General features: G+C 36.2%; 3 protein-coding genes across 3 annotated transcripts; all 3 read right to left on the reverse strand.

Moving 5' to 3' along the window:
* Positions 1 to 3,725: 3,725 nt before the first annotated feature.
* LOC113778304 (transcription termination factor MTEF18, mitochondrial-like) lies at positions 3,726 to 7,472 on the reverse strand. The gene is made up of 2 exons (XM_027323662.1): positions 5,383 to 7,472; positions 3,726 to 4,127 (listed from the first exon to the last, which is right to left on the reverse strand). The coding sequence occupies exon 1, from the start codon at positions 7,294 to 7,296 to the stop codon at positions 5,566 to 5,568; it is 1,731 nt and encodes a 576-aa protein (XP_027179463.1). The 5' UTR covers positions 7,297 to 7,472; the 3' UTR covers positions 3,726 to 4,127; positions 5,383 to 5,565.
* A 1,700-nt stretch (positions 7,473 to 9,172) lies between these two features.
* Positions 9,173 to 15,963, reverse strand: LOC113778687 (UBP1-associated protein 2C-like). The gene is made up of 7 exons (XM_027324164.1): positions 15,689 to 15,963; positions 12,572 to 12,692; positions 12,246 to 12,389; positions 11,111 to 11,307; positions 10,947 to 11,022; positions 9,601 to 9,949; positions 9,173 to 9,426 (listed from the first exon to the last, which is right to left on the reverse strand). The coding sequence occupies exons 1-6, from the start codon at positions 15,868 to 15,870 to the stop codon at positions 9,614 to 9,616; spliced, it is 1,056 nt and encodes a 351-aa protein (XP_027179965.1). The 5' UTR covers positions 15,871 to 15,963; the 3' UTR covers positions 9,173 to 9,426; positions 9,601 to 9,613.
* A 2,278-nt stretch (positions 15,964 to 18,241) lies between these two features.
* LOC113776721 (myb family transcription factor PHL5-like) lies at positions 18,242 to 20,113 on the reverse strand. Its single transcript, XM_027321785.1, has 5 exons — positions 19,307 to 20,113; positions 19,026 to 19,218; positions 18,873 to 18,949; positions 18,661 to 18,772; positions 18,242 to 18,300 (listed from the first exon to the last, which is right to left on the reverse strand). Exons 1-5 carry the CDS (start codon positions 20,111 to 20,113, stop codon positions 18,242 to 18,244), a joined length of 1,248 nt encoding a protein of 415 aa, XP_027177586.1.

A 20,113-nucleotide genomic window follows, 5' to 3' on the forward strand; every position in this document is an offset into this window, starting at 1 on the left:
AAAACTCGAGTTCGACTCGCATGAGCTCGAGTCAATACGAGCCTTATCAAGCTCGATCGAGCTCGAGTTAGAAATTTTCATTTTCTTGATAATTTTTGAGCGAAAAGACATTATTGTCCTTTAAAATTTTTTATATGACTTGAAACATTTCGTAAATTCAACAACTCTTTTGGGTATAAGGGTAATTTTATAACAATAATATATTAAATAATTAAAATTAAAAAGCTCGATAAAACTCGACGAGCCTTCGAGCAATGCTTCTAGATGCTCGAACTCGACTCGTTTAGCATATCGAGGCGCTCGAACTTGACTCGAACTCGGTCAACCCGAGTTCGAGTCAAGTTTTTGACCACTCGCGAGCAGCTCGGTTCGATTACATCCCTAACTTACTTATACCCATTACCCATTTTACCCAACCCAAACCCGCCCAAATCACCCATTTTGACACCTCTATAGCTAGCTTGTAATTTATGATAATATGCAAATTCTTGTCTCTAATGCTTCCTCATGTGTATATATTTTCCCCGCTTTGTGTGTATGATGATTATCCTTTGTTTATCTTTCCCCAATCCCCAATTTAGTCTCTGTGTTATTCATGCACATGATGGATGATGTACACTTTTTGCTAATTAAGCACGAACTTAGTTACATACTATGTGGTCCAACTGTGATATTTCAATTATGTATGTCGACTTTTGCTGATTCCATGCTTTGTTCTTTCCACAAGAACTTGTTCACTGCAGGCACGGACACACCTTCCAGCGCTATCGAGTGGGCGCTTGTGGAGATGCTGAAGAATCCCAGCATTTTTGAAGCGAGCACAAGAGGAGATGGATAGAGTCACTGGGAGAAACCGACGTCGGATATGCCTAAGCTTCGATACCTCCAAGCTATATGCAAAGAAGCATTTTGGAAGCACCCTTCTACACCGCTAAATCTTCCTCGAATTGCATCTCAAGCATGTGAAGTAAATGGGTACTACATACCCAAAAACACTAGACTCAGTGTGAATAGTTGGGCAATTGGAAGAGATCCTGATGTGTGGGAAAATCCGCTAGGTTTCGACCCTGATAGGTTTCTCAGCGGAAAACATGCAAAACTTGATCCCCAAGGAAATGATTTCGAGTTGATTCCATTTGGGGCCTGGAGGAGACTTTGTGCTGGAGCTAGAATGGGCGTAGTGCTAGTGGAATACGTACTAGGGACGTTGGTGCACTCATTCGATTGGAAACTGCCTGCCGAAGTGATTGAGTTCAACATGGAGGAAAGTTTTGGTTTGGCTGTGCCTCTTAAAGCCAAGGTTAGTCCAAGACTGGCTCTAAATTCTTATTCAGCTTAAGCTCCTTTGCCCGTGTCCAAGAATTTCAAACAATCAATCTGTTGCCTGTTGGTGGAGAAATGTATGCATGTATATGGATGGATATACAGGGAAAAAAGAACGCAACAAATTAATGCTATAACTCACACAGACTACCTTCTAGCCCACTTGTGTCCGTGTCTCTATGTACGATTGCGTGTTTGAGATATGTTTAGGTGCTTGTCATTTTTATCCAGCTTGTTTCCAGCTTCCTTGTTTTGAGATTACTCGTGTACTCGCTAGAAGTCTAAAGGAGATTTTTATTTTGAAGTATGGTTCTGGATGAAACTTGGGAGCTTGGCAATTTTGGTTCAAAATCCCAGAAGCACAAGAAGAAGGAAGGCACAAAGAGGAACGAGGCTTTCCCTCCGGTGTCAAAGTGCGACTCCGATATCTAAATTTAACTTTTGAAGTGTTACTTCGATACCTAAATTAGCTTCTGAGGTGTTAGGAAACTCGGTTAAGGAGAGTTGTGATGATTTCTTATTACCTATTTATACTGGGTGAGTAGAGGTGCCCATCAATTTTGTATACTTGTCATGATTGTGTCTGCCTAATTGTGAAGATTCAATTTCATAAGTAGGACTCAACATGAACCACACTCATTTACTGTTTACTGAAGCTCCGTCTGTCCATTGTTGCCGCACCAAATCAGATGGTTGTACATTGCAAGGGAAGACGCATGATCATTTGACATCCAAATTTTTTTCCAATACTAGGAATAGTTTAAGCACGTGATTATAATATTCTAAAATATATTATTCCTTAGATACTAATTTTTTTTTTTTTTTTTAAAATTTTGATCATCAACATTAAAATATAGTATTTTTTATGTTATTTATTTTCTTAAACTAGCTACTTTTAAAAATTTTATTGAATGGAAAGAGACAGAAAGCATTTCAATGTAGTTAACATGTTCCGTAGGATTGAATTTGGAATCATGAACCAAACATTTTTTTATTTATAGCTTGAAGTTTAACATATCAAATATTGATAATTATATCATGTTTTACCAAAATTATTGTATATTCATGATTTTATTACATATAAATCAAAATCATTACAAATTTTTTTTTTTTTTTTATAAATGAAGAATATAGTTAAGCTAGAAAAATAAACAAACATGTAATTTGAATTCTTTGTATTCTTTTTATTGTTATTTTTGTCAATAATGGAGTATAAATGATCCACCACGAAAATTATTTTTTGACTTGTGCATTCTCGCAATTGAAATTTCATAAATAGAGATATTTGAGATTTTTCCATTTTCCTTTTCTTTTATTCATATATTTTTACACAATCCAATTCAAAGCAAAAGCAACAAGTCTACTTTTTTCATATGAGCACAATACTTTTGGTTTTAGTATCAGTGTATCTGATGGTCATGAAATTGGAATGAGAATTGTGGCTAATTAACAATTTTAATATCAATTTTTAGTATATTGCAGTATTTTATTTTTTTTCAATTGCTAACTTTTAATCTATAACCACTACCATTATTGTCAAATACTAGAATGCATTAAATCTGTCTAATTACAATTGTCACCATAAATGAAATTTACTTAATTTTAAAACCTTCCATTTGTTCACTAATATGGCAATACAATAAATATATGCAATCACTGGAAAAATAAGGGTATTTTGGGTATCAATGAAAAAAATTTGGATATCATTCTTCATTTTAAGTCTACTTTTATAATAATCCTTATTTTATCATTGGAGATGGCTTTTGCCTTGATGGATGGATTTAGTTTGCTTAAATCAATACAAATGAAGCATTACTATATTGTTGCCAATAACAATGTTTGTCTTCCTCTGAATATCAATGATTTGAATATTGTCTTTGATATTATTTGAATTATATTTTCAACTTTTAAATTCATTTGCTATTCACTTTATGTCATTTTATGAATAGTTTTCAATTTTTTTTAAAATTTCCTTATTTTGAAGGGTTGCTATTAACGGTAATAATGGTTTGTATAGTGCTATTTCCGATTTTATTTTTTTCCTATTTGATATTACTATTTTAGTTATAAAGGTGTCATAACTTTTTGTATATTGAAATTCCATTTGCGCGATGCGAAAATTCTTCTCCTTCTAAATTGGATGTGTACAACTTATATAACTCATCCAAGAAATGTTTATGAAATCATTATGTTTCTTAAATCATTTAACTATTTGTAATTTTAAGGAGACTTCTCTTTCTAAATCAATATAGTATGATGCAATACACTGACCTTAAAAATCAACAATTATTTTCTTCTAAGCCACCCATAATTAAAATTATACGAAACTTTAACCACAAATTAAGAAAGTCATAATTGAAATACCAAAAACTAATAATATCATAAGAGTGCTTACACTTGTATTCCAAATTACCAAAAGAATGCTTACACTTGGTACCCCAAAGTACCATTTTTATATAGTAATGAATTTTCAATTCTGTGAATTTTTGGTTAACGCCAATCGCTTTCATGTGTACATCTTTCCATTAGAATCTGTTTGTTGTTGGGACGGACACGTTTTCAAGAGTTATAGAGTGGGCGCTCGCGGAGATGCTGCAGACTTCTAACATCCTCCAGCAAGCACGAGAGGAGATGGATTGAGTCATTGGGTAGAAATCAAAGACTGTCGAGTCAGATATACCGAAGCTTCTATACCTGCAGGCTATACGGAAAGAAGCACTTCGACTGCACCCTTCCATACCCACAAATGTGCCAAACCCTGCTTCAATGTTACTCTGTTTCACCCCTTTACGTAGGTAATTATCCTGCAGATTTTTTGATAAAGAAGCTGGGTTTCAAGGGAAATGTCTAAAAATGTCAAAACACCGCCAAGAAATTTGCAAATCTTCAGCTGACTAACAAAACTATGAGCAAATGATAACCTGTCACTCGATTGCATCACATAAAGAAATATGGCATCTTTGAACGCTGCAGCAATGCATAAGATGATTAGGCATACATACTTCCACGAAAAACAACTATTTGATACACATCTATCTTAAGATTTCGGCCAGAGAGGAGGTCATGTGATTGTCAATCTAAGCATGTCAGGTCATAACAGCAAAGGTGTCAAGAAGGCAGTTTACATATAACATGGCATGTGAACATTTTGTTTATAAAACACCAAGGCAATCACCCTTTTACAATTACACTTTGTCATGAAAACAACATGGCATATGAGAATTTCTTTTATCAAACCAGAGTAATTGCCTTTTAAAGGTAAGCATTTTGTCATTTTATGAGAACATTATTGCCTCAAGGCAGTCGAAGGGACGATTCCTCTACATGTTTAATGCAGCACAAAAGATAAATGTTCAAAGCCCAAAAGAGATCATGTCTGAAATGCCACCACATTCGAACTGACAGAAGATGGGGCATATCTGCAAGACAGTCCCAACCTACAGTACTTCATTATCAGTTTCACTTCTTCCTCAATTGGTGTATCCTTTCCAAGGACAAGAAAATAATAACGGCAGACTCACAATGAACATCAACATAAGGACCAAACAAGCAAAACCAGCTGACACACTTTATGAAAAATATCTCAACATTAGAAGCCATGTCGGCCCTACTAAGAAATATCCCTATAGAATGCTTAACAGACACGAAGATATTTGTCTTGTTTCACCTTAACTACTCCAGTGATGTTAGTCTCCAGTAACGTCACATCATATTATTCTTCTACATGATGCATATGCAATTGGATTTGGTTAACATTATCAGTAGCAAATTCACAAGAAATGGAAAGACATATATTAATGGAAGAAGCAAAGCCAAACCAAAAATGTATGTAAGGCTATCAGGTAAATTCTTCTTCCAGGAACCACTATATCCCCATTCGTTAGTGTGATGCTCACATAAAGACCCAGGCAAAGGAGGGCATGAAGCAGTCCACAAATAACTTTTAGGGGCACAGCAGTGTCCCAGGGAACCACTTAAGCCCAATTCTTATCGTTCTCAACTTAAAGAACAGTCAATAAAGCAAAATTGGCGGGCACAATCAATAAAAACTGGAATTACCTGATGTCAAATCCTAACTTGTGTTGCTGATATAATGATGCTTTGTAAGATCAATAGAGGCATTCAATATCTTTGCATTTAATTTGATGCAGGATGATTCCACAAGGATGAGCTGGCAAACAGTCTGTACATCCCAGTTGCAAGGATAGAAAACTCAAGCTAATTATAGAAAAATGACCATGTCTAATGTGAACATATTGTTTGTTTTAGCCTTTCATAAACTGCAGGGCCTTCAGGATGCTGCTCTACGTATGCCTTGATGAACAACTTGTCAGCAGTTGCTAGCACAGTGCTTAATGCGAGATTGGGCTCCACAGCACCCTGGTCCTTAAGCCAATTATACATTGTAAGCCTAAGTTTGATCCTTTCTATCTTGTAGGAGATGCATGGTGGAAACTTTCTTAAAATAGACACAGGATAGCCCAAATCGTTTACAAGAAACTCAATCTTTGTCTCAATGGCATCCTTAGACAGATTAAGGATATTTGGAGATTCTTTGACCATCTCAGCAACATCCTTTTTGCTAAAACCAGCATTTACAAAACAATCAAACCTCTCTTGAAGATTCAGTCCCTTCCCTCGAAATAACTTGAGTGCTCTTTTCATTTCCTCCGAGTTTTCAACAAATCCAAGGTCCAATAAGAATTCAGTCTTCATCCTCCGTGATCTTAGCTCTTCCTCCTCAGCTGTCAGGTTTGGGAGTCGCTTAATTTTCTTTCCAACAACCCAGTTCTCCATTGCTTCAGGACTTTCCTTCACGATTTCACAGAGCTGATCCTTTGTAACTCTCAAAGCAGTCAGCAATGTTTCAAGTTTCTTTATAGTACATGAACCTAGCAATATAGTATGTGAACAAACTATCCTCCCAACATCTAGCATAGCCATCTCAATTTCAACAAGAAAATTATAGCAATGCTTTAAATTCCCCAGAAACTTTGCAATTGGGATTTGTGGAAACTGAAGGAACGTACTGCATATCTCATCTGGTCTCAATCCAAATTTTGTCAAGACCCCAATCAGCAATAAGGCATTGGATCCTGAATTCTCAAATATGAGTTCTGGATGCTTTCGAATTAAACTTCCCAACTGCTCCTCACTGCAACCCATCTTGCCAAGCAAGCACAAAATCTCAAGCATTTGCCTCCAATCATACGAATTTTCTTCCATTAAGTGCTCAATCCAATCAAATGCAGGATCAGCACTCCTCAATTTATCTAAAACATCAAAGAACTCCAGATTTGCATCCCCAACCAAAAGATATGGACTTGAAAGAACAGCTCTGATCACAGTAGATTGACTCAGCCCCACCTTTTCAAAAGAATCAATCTTTTTCTGCAGGACCCCCTCACCGTATCTGAAAATCTCAGGCACTTCCTTGTAAAATTTTCCTACCTTATTCCGTGCAATACCGTAATTACACAAGACATGATAGTTCTCCAGCAAAACAGGATCATCATTCAAGAACATCAGTTGCCTTGGAAGCAACGTAGAGTACTCAGAAGGTTTCAATCCCATACTCTCAAAAAATGGTTCAAACTCGTTGATAGGATGGTACCTAAGAAACCGGGTTATAGACCGCCCAATCTCAGCCTGATTATCCACTTTTCCCAACAACTTCCTGAGAAAGTGTGGTGAATTTCTACTCATATTATCAGCATCAGTAAACAGCAAGCTTCTAGTAGAATGCAAGTAATCTAACAAAGCAGCTTGGGCTTCCTTTTCAGCAGCAATTTCCATCATCCTGGCCTTTCTTCTACTATAACAGCTAAAGTTTTTGGCAATTTGGCACGACCCAGTTCCCCAAATTGCCCAAAAATTGCTTCTTGATACTCTAAAGTTGTTATTAACAAAACCAATAGAAACCCATTTGACAATGGATGGTTTTCCAAGTTTCTGCAAATGGGCCAAGACCATTTTTCTTCTATAATGCACAGAGAATCAAAATAGCAACAAATGCTGACTAAATAAGTGAGGAAAAAACTATTATTCTAACTAATAAAGCATATGTTATTTTGCATGGGCTTTATTGAGAAGTTGCATACCTCAAGTTATGCAGAAGTTTTTGATGCCTTTGGATGATGATGCAGAAGTAGCCATTAGAGGAGCAAGGAGTTCATTGACACCAGCAGACAAAAGGGGTTTTTGTCTCAGGGGAAGGGTTTTTAGGCTCCGAAGACGAAAGTGCTTACAATAACGTCAAACTCAAGGTTATTAAGGTAAATATGGACTTTATGCAAAGGGTATTGCAAATATTGGGTTTTTTTTTTTTTTTTTTTTTTCAAAATGTATTTAAACCAATTAAGAGGCCGTACATTTTTCACACCTTTTGACTTTGACTTTAGTGGCCAGAAAAAAGTTTTTTGATATTGGAAAATTTTCGCATATTTTTATTTACCTTTTGAGTACTCTGGAAAACTATTTTAATTGAAAAGTTTTTGTGACAAGCTTGCCATTCCGCTCCAAAAATAAAATAAAATAAAAAGTTGTTTTCTGATTTTCTAACCTTCGAAAGCAGCCTAAAAACTTAAAAAAAAAACTCCAACAAGGAAAAGGTTACCAAATTTTTTGGTTCCAGTTGGATTGCTATTTTTAATTTTTTTTTTTTTGTAAAAATGCACTTTAATGATTTCATGGATATAAGTTAAAAAGGTTAATGGAAAATGTGTCTATGAGAAAAGTAAAAAATTTTCCTTAAAAAACTACATTCCAAATAACATCTTTTTTCAGTGAAACAATTAATACAAAATCAGTGTCATGCAACGTAAAACAATTAATATGCTCTTCTTGTCGAAACCTTAAATTTCACCCTTTTTCCCATTTTTTTTTAAAAAATTAAAACAGAAATACTTTCTTCTTACTTTTCATGTATCTCGAATTCCGTTTTTGGAACCTAAACAAAACCGAAACAAATAATACAAATCTCCAAATTGCTTTTTCCTAACTTCAGATCAATTAATAAAGCAAATAAGAAACTCATTTTCCGTTTGGATTAGCCATTTTTTCAAAAACAAGTTTTTCAAATATAATGTTATAGTAATACATAATAACTCAAAAAATATCTCATCCATATAATATATCAAAAATTTCAAAAATTTTTTATAGTAAAAATTTTTCATATACACTACTACAATAAATTTTTTCAAAAATACCTCCAAAAACAGCTAACAGAGGATTAGCTGTTTTTTGGAGTATTTTTGAAAAAATTTACTGTAACAAAATTTCTATAGTATATTTTAAAAAATATTTTGGGATATTTAAGAGCAGAAAAGTTATTAGAATATATTTTGGAATATTTTTTAAATATTAAAAATATTTAGATTACTTTTTAGAGTATTTTTTTAAAATTTTAATATAGTATTTGAAAAACTAGTTTTTAAAAAACTCTTGAATCCAAACCTGAGTTTCATTATCTTTTCGTTTGGTACCATGGCAATTGTGCCACAACCAATACGCTCTCTTAGTAATCTCCCAATCTCAACATTCCATTCCCTCTCTTTTCAAGCCGCATATATCCAGCAGATGACTATACATACATATGTGACTAGTCTACCATTCAGCTTTCCACCGGTGGCCGGCGCTTCAGAAGTTTACCAGACTGGAAAAAATGGCGTCTAGTTTTTTGGTCCTATTACCGAGAGATACCTCAATAGGAAACGCTTGTATCATGGGCAGATTCTGATCATTTTCAGCGGCAGCAAGACCATTATTGGCATGCAATGAAATGTGCAAAAAGTTTGTTGTTCCCCGGCAGTAGAACTCAAGCAAATAAACACCATAACCGCATCCAAAAAGCAGACAAAACAAATCGAGTTGTATTGGAGGAAGAAAATCAGACAAAACCAAGGACAGCTACGTCTTTATCAAGCTAAGATAGATACAGAGATTAAATCTGCCACCTGTAACATGGCATCCTTATAACATCTACAACTACAAAAAATTTGTCCATTACAATAATTAGGTGCTGCAACAATAAAACATTTAATTTGCATATCCTCATCCAAGTTTGCTCCTTTCTCAAATGCAATAACCTAAGCTCCTGAGAACCTGGGTTAAAAGGAATACAAAAGGAAAAGAGAGAGTAAGACAAAATTTAACATGTAGCAACTATTTATTAAGCAGCTAATAATTCGTTAAGAATCCTGCAGGGGCCAAGTTATCTTAGGAATGTGCTTAGGAAAGGGACAAGGAATAGCAATCAGCTGGCTGAAACATGCTTACAATGAGGTTATAATCATTGCTTTGGCATGTAATACGGGTACCCTCCTAGTGCTGAAGGTGGAGTTGGAGGATCTTTCTTATGACCAAACTGGGGATACGAAGTCTGTGGTTGGCCTGGGTATGCACCAGCTCCTACTACAGGTGGACTTGAGTATGCAGTACCAGGATATGCTGCCAATGGTTGAGGATAAGCATATCCAACCGGATTTCCAGAGCCAGAATGAACATTATGAGGGGGAGGGTATGCAGAAGCCAAACCAACTGGTACTGGAACAATTGGTGATGGTAACTGTGTGTGCATAACTTTGCCTTTGTGGTTATCAGCAAGCTTCACAGTTATATTTCTTCCCTGCAACCATTTTGAAAAGACAAAATTCCTTCATAATAATCACTAACAAAGACATACACATTTCTTATTTACACAGATATTACATGCACCAAAAAGAGGGCTGCTGGTTTGCTACCTAGGGTAAATAATCATACAATAAAAACGATTAAAAAAAATGATATAGTGGCTTCTGTTGTAGCTCAATCAACACCATTCAAAAGTAACACTCAAAGAATTCACACTGGATCTGACTTCCCTGATGTACTGAATATTAATATCAGAAATAACTGTTAACATTTAAAATTTTTCTGAAAGCCTTTCCTCCGTTCTTCTGATATCATGTAGTTGTAGCCTGTCCAACCTTAATAGTTTTAATGTTAAAAGAGCTTTCGAGTATATCAGAGTAGCCAAAAAAGGTCGTGTCTTTGCGGGTCTAAGGATATTCATTCACAGCCACAGTAGCACAGAACTGATGCATCAATCTTTTCTTGCTATCAGTCTATACACGGAACGCGTGGTGGTGTGGTACTGTGGTGGCTAATGCATGCAACTGTTAACTCAGACCAGTCTTTAACAAAAGTATCAAGCCCACAACTTTTGACATTCTAGATGGTAGTACAAAGGCATATATGGCATGAAACTCCTTTGGCTACTACAACCAGACTTCACATTAGCATTAACTTGAGAAAGTATCTTTCCTTGGATAACATCCTCATCTGCACATAACTACTTGGAGTACATAGCACAATGCATATGCTAACATATTTGAATCGTAATGCCCCTGCACATTGTCGTAAATCAGATTTTGCTCGGAAAGAGCTTAGGATTTGCTAATTTATAATACATTTTACTTCGAACATCTGATATACATCTAATTCTTACACATATCTGGCTGTACACAAACAGAACACCTGTCCTACAAGATTGAAAGTTAAAAGACTGAAATTTCAACTTCACCAACAAGAACTACATAACTTGCATAAGCACACAAGTCAGATATGAAGTTATGCCTACTCACCCCAAGCATCTTTTGTGGATCATCTATAGCTCTCTTTGCAGCTTCCACAGTTTTGAAAGTAACAAAGCCAAAACCACTGCATATGTACGGTCAGATTCATCACATTTTGCTCATAACAGATTCCCTAATTTTAGTAGCAACATAGAGATAGGAAGGTTTCATACCGTGATCTGTTTGTTTCCTTGTCATATGCCACTGAACCTTCTTCTATCTCACCGTGCTTTGCAAAGAAGCTCAGTAGCAATTCACTGGTAGTTTCCGGTGACAAACTACCAATATAGAGCTTTCTCTGGGCCTGATCAGGTGTAGTGCTGGAGCTGCTCAAGCCCTCACAGGCTAGGTTACAGACAGCCATGCGACCCTAAAACCAACAGATAGAGAGCATAAAATCAAAAAATGGTTTGTTTAAGTAACGGGCAGCACCAATGCACTAAAGTGGTCAATGCACTAATATTCAAAATGCATGAAATAAATGAGGTTAAAATCAAGTAGATCAGGATAACACGTCAATTTTACTCAATCTATGAAGACTTCGGTGATTACACCAAGTTTTATTGTTGCAAAATGGAAGCCAAAACATGAACTCTCCAGAATAGTCTCTCAGGAAGAATGAAGCAAGAAGTCTGAAGTCAAATTTTCAACACTATTGCAAGCCAGTTAAACTACACAACTATTGGCCAAAAAGTCAACCAATTTAACTAGTAAAAGAGGGCTTAAAATATCACAGAATCAGCTATATGCAATGTTAAACATACTGAGACACAAACAAAACAGAAAGAGAAACACTCCATTTACTAAATTAGCACAACAAATAAGATACAAAGCTGTATTCTGACTTTGTCTCCTCAATTAGACAACTATAGCATTATCAACATAGCCTTAAGGCAAACCGAAAGTATGAGGCTAAGCTCATGCAGCTTTGCCTTTTACCCAAAAGAAGAAATTCTCCTCCTACTAGTGACATGTCTTTGCAAAATAAAATGAAGCAACCCCTCATTGCACGAAGATTGAACCCAGTAAACTATTAACTTTTCTGTCTTTCTTCTTTCCCTGGAAGTGTCAAATGCAACTACCTTATTACCTTTTGGTCTTTCCTTATAGAACCAGTTTGCAAAAACAGAAAGATTATTACAAAGCTCTCTCTTACTCACAATTGGGCGACACTTGAACTTGATGATGTAGATCACAGAAAAACAAAAGAAGCCAAAAGTTAATTTTTCAACTCCTTTTCCATTTTACCCAATAGGCAACCATAGCAAAGATCAGTGAGCCTAATGAAGGAGAATGGTAATTGCTTACATCAATAATTTTGCTTGGTGCTTTTAAAGCTCTCTGAGCTGACTCCATGTCTTTGTATGTGATGAAACCATAGCCACGTGATTTTCCTGTAGCTTTGTCAGCTATCACAGCACCCTCTTCAATTTCCCCATGCTCTTCAAATGCCTGAACAGTAACAACCACATGAGATTTTTCTGTCATTAAGCTTATTACTTTTGCTGGAAAGTCTTAAAGCCATTATGCTGGGAAAAGAGAACCATAAGCAAATAAATTTTCTCTTGTGATGGCCATGTCACAGGCAACTTTTACAAAGGGAACCTAAAACAAGCATACAACAATGCACTCACAGCACACAAGGTCTCTGAAGTAGTATTCCAGGATAAACCACGAACAAAAAGCTTTCGAAGGGCTGGATCTGCTCTTGCAACACTTCTAATTTCTTCAGCAATAAAAGGATATTGGAACCCTCTTCAAGCCACAACATGCAAACAAGCACACATGCATAATGTCAATTCACGCAGCATCCCACCAGGAGGAGAGCAGGATATGGCCCATTTGACCAAAGGCACATAACTCAAACATGCAAAATGAACTATGGTCAATATACAAGAAAAAATACACATAAATAGGAGATTAAGCACACAATCCATCAGCTCACTAACAAGAAACCTCTTAGAATTACCTATAGACAATTATATGCACATGATGCAAAAGAGTAATGCATAACAGATGCACTAAAAACAGGATCCTAAATGTGAATGGGGCAGAAGAATGGTTATTAAGTTGAATAGATTGAACAAAGGCAAAAACGCCAAGAAACACATAGATCAAGACAGGTTTTGTACATCTTTGAAGACAATATTTATTTTTCAAAGTTTCACCAGGAAACTAAGAACAAATCAAGCCATGTGGTAACTAATAAAGAACAGTACAATATGGTCCTTTCTTCAAGGCCTCAAAATTTCTTTTCGTCAAAACGTACCATTGGAAGTAAGGACAGATTGAAGAAAGATAGACACACTCAGACACCAATTCAGAAGCTAATAAAACAATTTCCAGAAGTTCCATTTGTGTCCAGAATATTATCTATGATGCTTCAAAGCAGCATTTTTCACATCAATCAAATATGACATAGTTCAACCACTAGTTAAATCCACAATGTTAAGTACCATGTCCGTACAGTCCACCACTAGTTAAATCCACAATGTTAAGTACCATGCCCGTACAGGCTCTCTCTCCCTCTCCCTCCCCTAGACATCTAGCTATCTATCCCAAAGAAGTAAGAACACAAAACAGGGGAAAAAGAGAAGAATCTAAGTCATTGCATTTTTGAGTTTCAAAAACTTTTGAAGACAAAAGATGTAATCAATTCAATCTTGTTCTCAGTAAAAGTGAAAGACAGTGGTACCAAGCACAAGGTAGAAACGTCTGAGCATGTAGCACGAGAATGACGATCAATAGAGACCCATAGTAACTCTCTCTCTCTTCCCCCCCACCCCCCCTTTCCCAAAAATTTATAGACACATATGAAGAGTCCATCTAACCACAAACAAGCCCAGATATAAACATATACACATCCTGTTTATGTACACATTTTTGTGGGTAGGCAGCATGTGTCATGTTCAGGAAGTACAATGCCATGCCATACAATTTGAACCATACTTCGTATCCATGCATTCCAAATCTGGCCGCACATCAAGGAAAAAGTTGCACATTAAATAACTCAAAACAAAAGAAAATAAGAATTACATGTTCACCAAATTACTGGGTGAACTGCTATGAGACTAAGGAAGAAGCCACAAGGACTCATTAACATAGTCTAGGTTCTACTTGATTCAATTTAAAACTTATCCACATGTTCTGAATCAACCTTCATTTATAATCTATCGTGATTGCATAATATGGCTGCAGATTTCTTTCAACAAATAGAGACTTGTTTCTGCTGGCATTAGCTAAATCAACTAAATATTGTATCCATCCATTTATTACTTCATCATCTGCTATATGACAATTTTAAGTAGGGAAAAAGCATTTTTTTGTGCTATCATTTGTAAATCCAGAAGTTTTGTTCATAGTTCCTCCATAACTATTGTGGCTTAGCTTCATCTACTAGTTAGTGTTGTCATAGACTCTCCAACATTTAAAATGGCTAACAGACACAAAGTGATCCATGTACCTTCACCTAAAACTTCATCTGGCTTCCCAAATTCCACAAACACCTGCTGCAAACCTAGACTTTATCTTTGGTCCTTTAGGGCCAAAAAAATTTTAAAAACAAAATTAAAAAAAAATCTTTGACTTCTAGTGTCAGATGCAGCTAATTCTTAGCGATATTTTCAAATCACAGGCTTGCTTCAGGTGCACAACAATGAAAACAAACTTACAATTTAACTGTGCCCTAACTTCGGATGATCTGTTCTAATTACCCACTTTCCGGGAATGCATCAGCAATTACATGGGGCTGCAGTGGTTCCTCTACTGCTGCCTGTTCAGCTATCACTCTATCAAAAGTAATATAATTTCCAGAAGCAAAAACAAGCATTTACTTACCATGATTCCCTTAGTCAAAAGTTCACATAGAAACTTTGCATATCCTTGGCAGAAAATCAGGGGCAGTGTAATTAAAGCCTAAATGCTCCTCTACTTTTGGTTGTACTACATAAGATAACTTGACATTCAAAAAAGCAAAGAAAATCTCCTCCAAAGTCCTCATGCATTCAATTATCTCTCAAATTTACCACTAGTTCTGTCTCTGTCTTTATCTGCAGTCAAACGGAAACTTATTCATGTCATAGAAGTAAAACTGCAAAAAAAAGATGACAAATTTACTTCTTTCTTGCAATTGTACACCAAAAAAGGTTCTAAAAAGTCCATGTCAACGAGCCTAAATGCAGGATAAGAAGAGTTAATCACCAAAACCGGTTTCCAAAAGGACAGCTTAGTAGCCATGAAACCAACAATAATGACATTATTAGTTGGTCCAATAAAATTACTAACTTGAATGCAGCTCTCAGCCAAAAATTGAAAAATAAATAGATATAAGAAACTATGCCAATAATCAGGTTAAAATTGTCTGACAAAACTTGCATAGAAGCAATTTATACAATCCAATAAAAATTCATCCTCTTTGAATCAGAAGGGGCGAAGAAAGTCATGATATAAGTTCAAAGAAATTGAGCACACGATAATTCAAACCAACCCAGAAACAATTATAGAACCAATTTCACCAAAAAAGAATAAAGAGAAAAGCCACCAAACTCTTGTCAACTATCTCGAGCACCAACTGTTCGAAGAAATTACAAACAGAGCACAAAAAACCAATCCCACAAATATTCAAGTACCAGCAGCATATAGAAGCAAAACCCATAAAACTCACATAACTAAAACGCTCATGCAATTTAAAACTGATCACAAATATCAAAAAAAATGAGGAAGAAGAAGAGGAATTTGGGGATAGAGCATACAGTTTGACTAGGAGGTCAGTCAGTTGAGGCTTGGCTAGAGGTTCAAGCAGCGTGCGCAGCTCTTCTAGTGATGCAGATGAAGAGGAAGACAGAGATAAAGTCAGCGAAGTGGGTTGTGATAAATTCAGATCGAATTTTCCGTTGCCCAATTCCTCCAGCTTTCGCTTCTTTATCTCCTCCATCAGTTTATCCTCCCCTCCACTTGGTTCTTTCCCTCTTATTTTCTGCCTCAAGGAAAGTCTTGATTTTGCTTCGCCCGCCCGCTCGCTCGCCCGCTCGCTTTTTAAGACTGTGTAGTGCGTGTTGGTCTACGGTAGACTACCGTAGTCTTAGCTTGCTAGATATAGCCTATAGGGTACGTTACGTTAGGGATTTTAAAAGAAATACATTATAGAAATGAAAAAAAAAAGAAAGAAAAGCTATTTTGTAGCAAAAATTCCCTATAAATCCCTAATGATTAAAAAAAAAAGTGGTAAATAATACAGTTGGTGCAATTATTTGCACTTGAAATTTACCCCACGAAAAAAAAGAAAATGATCCAAACTTTTTAATCTATTTTGATTCTTTTGTGGCAATATATTTGTACATGGAAAAACATCTCTAATGTACATGCAAACTTACATGGTTGCTACACAGGTAATATGGTAATGGACTTTCCAAACTAAACTTAAGTTTTTATATAGAATTTAACAAAAAATAAATGTGCATAAAAATAAATTTGGAAAGTCTAAAATTTGAAGTGTAAGTCCCTCAATCAAAGTCGAATTTGATTAAGAATTAAGAGCTGAATAGGACTCCAAGAAATTGGAATGACCTAAAATGGTCGGTCACAATAGCAGCTGACACCAAGGCGATCACAATCGCAGGGATTTTCTTTAGTTCTAATTTCAAATTCCCTTGCCGTTAATCTTTAGTTACCTATTTATACTTCTTGTTTGATGGTGGCTGCTTTTTTTTTTAAAAAAAAAAAAAAAAAATTCCCCTTTCTCTTTTTAATTTTTTCTGAGTTCACTCTTCATTGTTTTGTGCATATTGTATTTACAGCAATGTCCTTATCCAATTTTTAGTGCTTTGGTATCAACACTTGTTATCAGGACAAATTTTTTGTGACCAAAGATTGCTATCTGGAACTTAGCATCAAAAAGTTGAAAACATTCCTGTGACAAAATCTCATCCTGTACACAAACTTGTGATCATTCAGCTGTGAGTATAAAACACAATCTTTTGTACCATATATAACTCAGAACTCCTCAAAGATTTCGATGCAATTTATGCTTATCATGCGCAAAATTTCAAAATCAAGAAAGACCATACACAAGCTAATCATCATGGATGTTCGTCAATTTTCAGACTTTGATTTGTTGTAATACAATCAATATGTATGTGAAAGTTCCTATTGCCTAATGGTGTGTAATTTGCTCTTGCTTTCCAACCAAGTTATGTTTCAAGAAAGCTCAACTCAAGGGTCCCTTTTAATTCCCCATCGTCTGAGTAGCAAAGTTGTGGGGCATTGATATCACTGAAGCAATTCTTTTCTTCTGCAGAATTCTACAAGCAGGCTTACAGGATAGATATTGACTTGATTATGATCCCATTTCATCTAGCTTATTTTAGATGAGAAAGGGGTACTCTCAGAATCTTCTGAAATCAGAATATCTACATTTTCAAGTGTGGTAGACAGGTAAGTGGGAGATGTAATTGCTGAATTTTGAGTTTCCAATAGGCTCTTTGCAGTTTCTTGCTGCTTATCAAGTATCAGTTTCAACTGTCTTGCTTGTTCTTCAATGCTCAACTGTAATTTGCGCTGTACCTAACCACACAAGGGCAAGAAGCTTAAAAGGATACTCAAGAATTAACTGTGACAGTATCAGTTGTAGAAGTAGAACTGCTCCTGATGGATTATTCCCGGGAAGAGAAAGATTCTTGTAGGAAATGCACTATAAAACTGAATTATGATGCAGATAGATATGAATATCTGTAAATGAGCATAAACAGTTACTGGATGTGTCATTTAGATTTCCTGATCTATAAGATTCTGCACATTTCCATCTCGTTAAGAAACTTAACAGCTGTAAAACGTTTTGTATTTTATCTGCTGTTTTAGATTATGATTATGAAAAGAGGAATGAGAAAAATAAATTTGATTTCTATCAGTACAGAAATTGTGAACCTCTTTGTTGGATCTCTAGCAAGTTTATTAATCTCATTAGAGTACCAAAATGCTACCTCTAATTGATCATGAAGACGCCTCTGGACATCCAGTTGCAGCTGTAACGCTTCCTTGAGTTGCATTCCACTGCCAAAAAAGAGTCAGGTTTCAGATGCTAAACATCCTCTCTCAAAAATTCTGGAGAATTGAATGCCGGAGTTTTAGTTTCATTACTGATGATCCATCGTTGCTCCATTTAGAGGGATTAAATGAACATGAATGAGTAGGTTTCAATATAAGGTTAAGCATTACATCAGAGAGCTAAAAGAACATACTAAACAAAGTCTTGGAAACCAAAAGGAACAGACTAAATTATATCATGGGTTCTTGCTAAGAATGAGTTATTACTTTTTTATGTCAATCTGCGCTGCATTGTTTGTGCATGGTCCTTTGTCAGATTTTCCTGCAATGACAAGGATGATCAGTTTAAACTAGAATCAGTTTCGTAAATGCTGATAACATATGCAATTTAAGCAGAGATGCTTTCTAGCCCCAAATTATTTTCTCACTAGCTGCTTCTGTAGGAGAAGACATTTAAAACTTCCTGTCTTCATAGCTCCAAGTTACCGGATGCAAATGTTTAATAGGAAAAGGATGGCAGGGGCTGAAACGGTGAATGTATATTGCTTGTCCAAGTTTACAAATGATAATCTTTATAAAGTGTTGGTTCAATAATTGATGTAAACCCTTTAAACCATGTTATGGCTTTGTCGAGATTGCAATACTGATCTTGTTATTACCAATTACACTGCAAATGAATAACCTGAAGCAATCTTAGGATCAAACATGACAACTTTCCTCACATATTGTGCAAAATTGTTTGTCAAGAGTGTACCTTCTGCAGATGCTGGGATGTACTTTGCATTTCGATATTTCTACAAAGAAAACAAATGAGAAAAAGAAGAAACCTGATTTAGAAATGGGTACAGAGCGCAGAAATCAGCTTAAGAATTGAAGTCATCCAGAAAGAAATACCTGCAAATGACTTTTGACATGGAAGATGGTTAGTCCTTCCCATTCCATCAGCCTTAGTATTGCCTTGGGTGTAGCCTCTGAGTATGATCCAAAAGTTTGTCAAGAACGATATGTTTCTTATAGACAGAAAAAGGTCTGTATTTAACGACTTACTGTCAGCACCACCAAGGTGGTTTACACACTCGACAAATCGATCATGAAGCTCCTGAGTCCATCTGATCCGTGTCTTGTTGGTTACAGCTCCTGCAGCAGAGGCAGGATTGGTGGAAATAGGAGAAATACATCCAGAACTTCTACCAGACGGCTTCGCATTTGGGAAGTGGGAGTCGTACAAATTGCACGAGACCTGTGAGGACATTTCTAGCAACAATCAGAACATAAAAGAATTCGTGCTTCGCATCCAGAAATGAGATTATTCTTCTGAAAAAACTTACTCCGACATCTTGATTTCTCTGAAGAGGCATGGTATGCTGTCTCTTATTGGGATTATCAACGTCACCCAACAGTTTCTTTTTGAGTTGCCACAGCCTCTCTTTCTCTGTAAGATCACTAAAGGGATGTCTATAGGATGCTTCTGAACTGATATATTGGCTGTTTGGGGTTTGAGAGTTTGGAACCGCTGGCAAGGCGTTATTCGCTGGGAAGCTGCAGGGCTCTAGCTTTCTTGGAGGTGAATCTGTAAATAAACAATTCTCAGATTGGTCATATGATGGAATATGTACATCATGATTAATCTTCGAAAGCTGGGTGCTGCAGGTGGACTGATTATCTCTGGCATCAAGCTGTGTTAATCCCATGTAAACTTCCGCTGCATAGAAAGCAGAAGCTGATCCAATTTGGCCCATAATGGTGCTAGATGAGTTATTAGGCCAAAAGTTTTGCCTCTGTGAGCCATCATCTCTGGCTGCTGACTGAAAACAAAGCCCCATGTCGGAGGACTCCGGCGGATTACCAAAACTATGGGGAAACCTGTATGAAAATTCTGAAGCATAATCACTTGTGTGTCCACAGTTCTGCAGCATTCTTTCATAGCTCCCAATCTTTTGGATATTCATTGATGGTATTATGATTATGCTGGTGAGATGCAACAACTCAAAACTTTGGACCAAGAACAGCAACAAAAGGTGAGTTCCACTGAAATTATCAAGACCAAAGTTGCAAGAAATAACTGTAGGGAATCGATCTTTTTTATTAACGAACTCCTTAGAAGAATAAGCTGTGGCAAAAAGGACAGAAGGCAT

This window comes from Coffea eugenioides, chromosome 7, assembly GCF_003713205.1.
Source record: "Coffea eugenioides isolate CCC68of chromosome 7, Ceug_1.0, whole genome shotgun sequence".
Classification (NCBI taxonomy): Eukaryota; Viridiplantae; Streptophyta; class Magnoliopsida; order Gentianales; family Rubiaceae; genus Coffea; species Coffea eugenioides.

Excerpts from the sequence above, each read along its gene's own strand:
- LOC113778304 (XM_027323662.1), bottom strand. The coding sequence starts at position 7,296 with ATGGTCTTGGCCCATTTGCAGAAACTTGGAAAACCATCCATTGTCAAA.
- LOC113778687 (XM_027324164.1), bottom strand. The coding sequence starts at position 15,870 with ATGGAGGAGATAAAGAAGCGAAAGCTGGAGGAATTGGGCAACGGAAAA. Across the intron at positions 12,693-15,688 it reads ACTGACCTCCTAGTCAAACT|AGGGTTCCAATATCCTTTTA; the intron begins GTATGCTCTATC and ends TGTGGCTTGAAG. Across the intron at positions 11,308-12,245 it reads CACCAAGCAAAATTATTGAT|GGTCGCATGGCTGTCTGTAA; the intron begins GTAAGCAATTAC and ends TGTTGGTTTTAG.
- LOC113776721 (XM_027321785.1), bottom strand. The coding sequence starts at position 20,113 with ATGCCTTCTGTCCTTTTTGCCACAGCTTATTCTTCTAAGGAGTTCGTT. Across the intron at positions 19,219-19,306 it reads AGAGAAATCAAGATGTCGGA|GTCTCGTGCAATTTGTACGA; the intron begins GTAAGTTTTTTC and ends ATGTCCTCACAG. Across the intron at positions 18,301-18,660 it reads TGATCCTAAGATTGCTTCAG|GAAAATCTGACAAAGGACCA; the intron begins GTTATTCATTTG and ends TTGTCATTGCAG.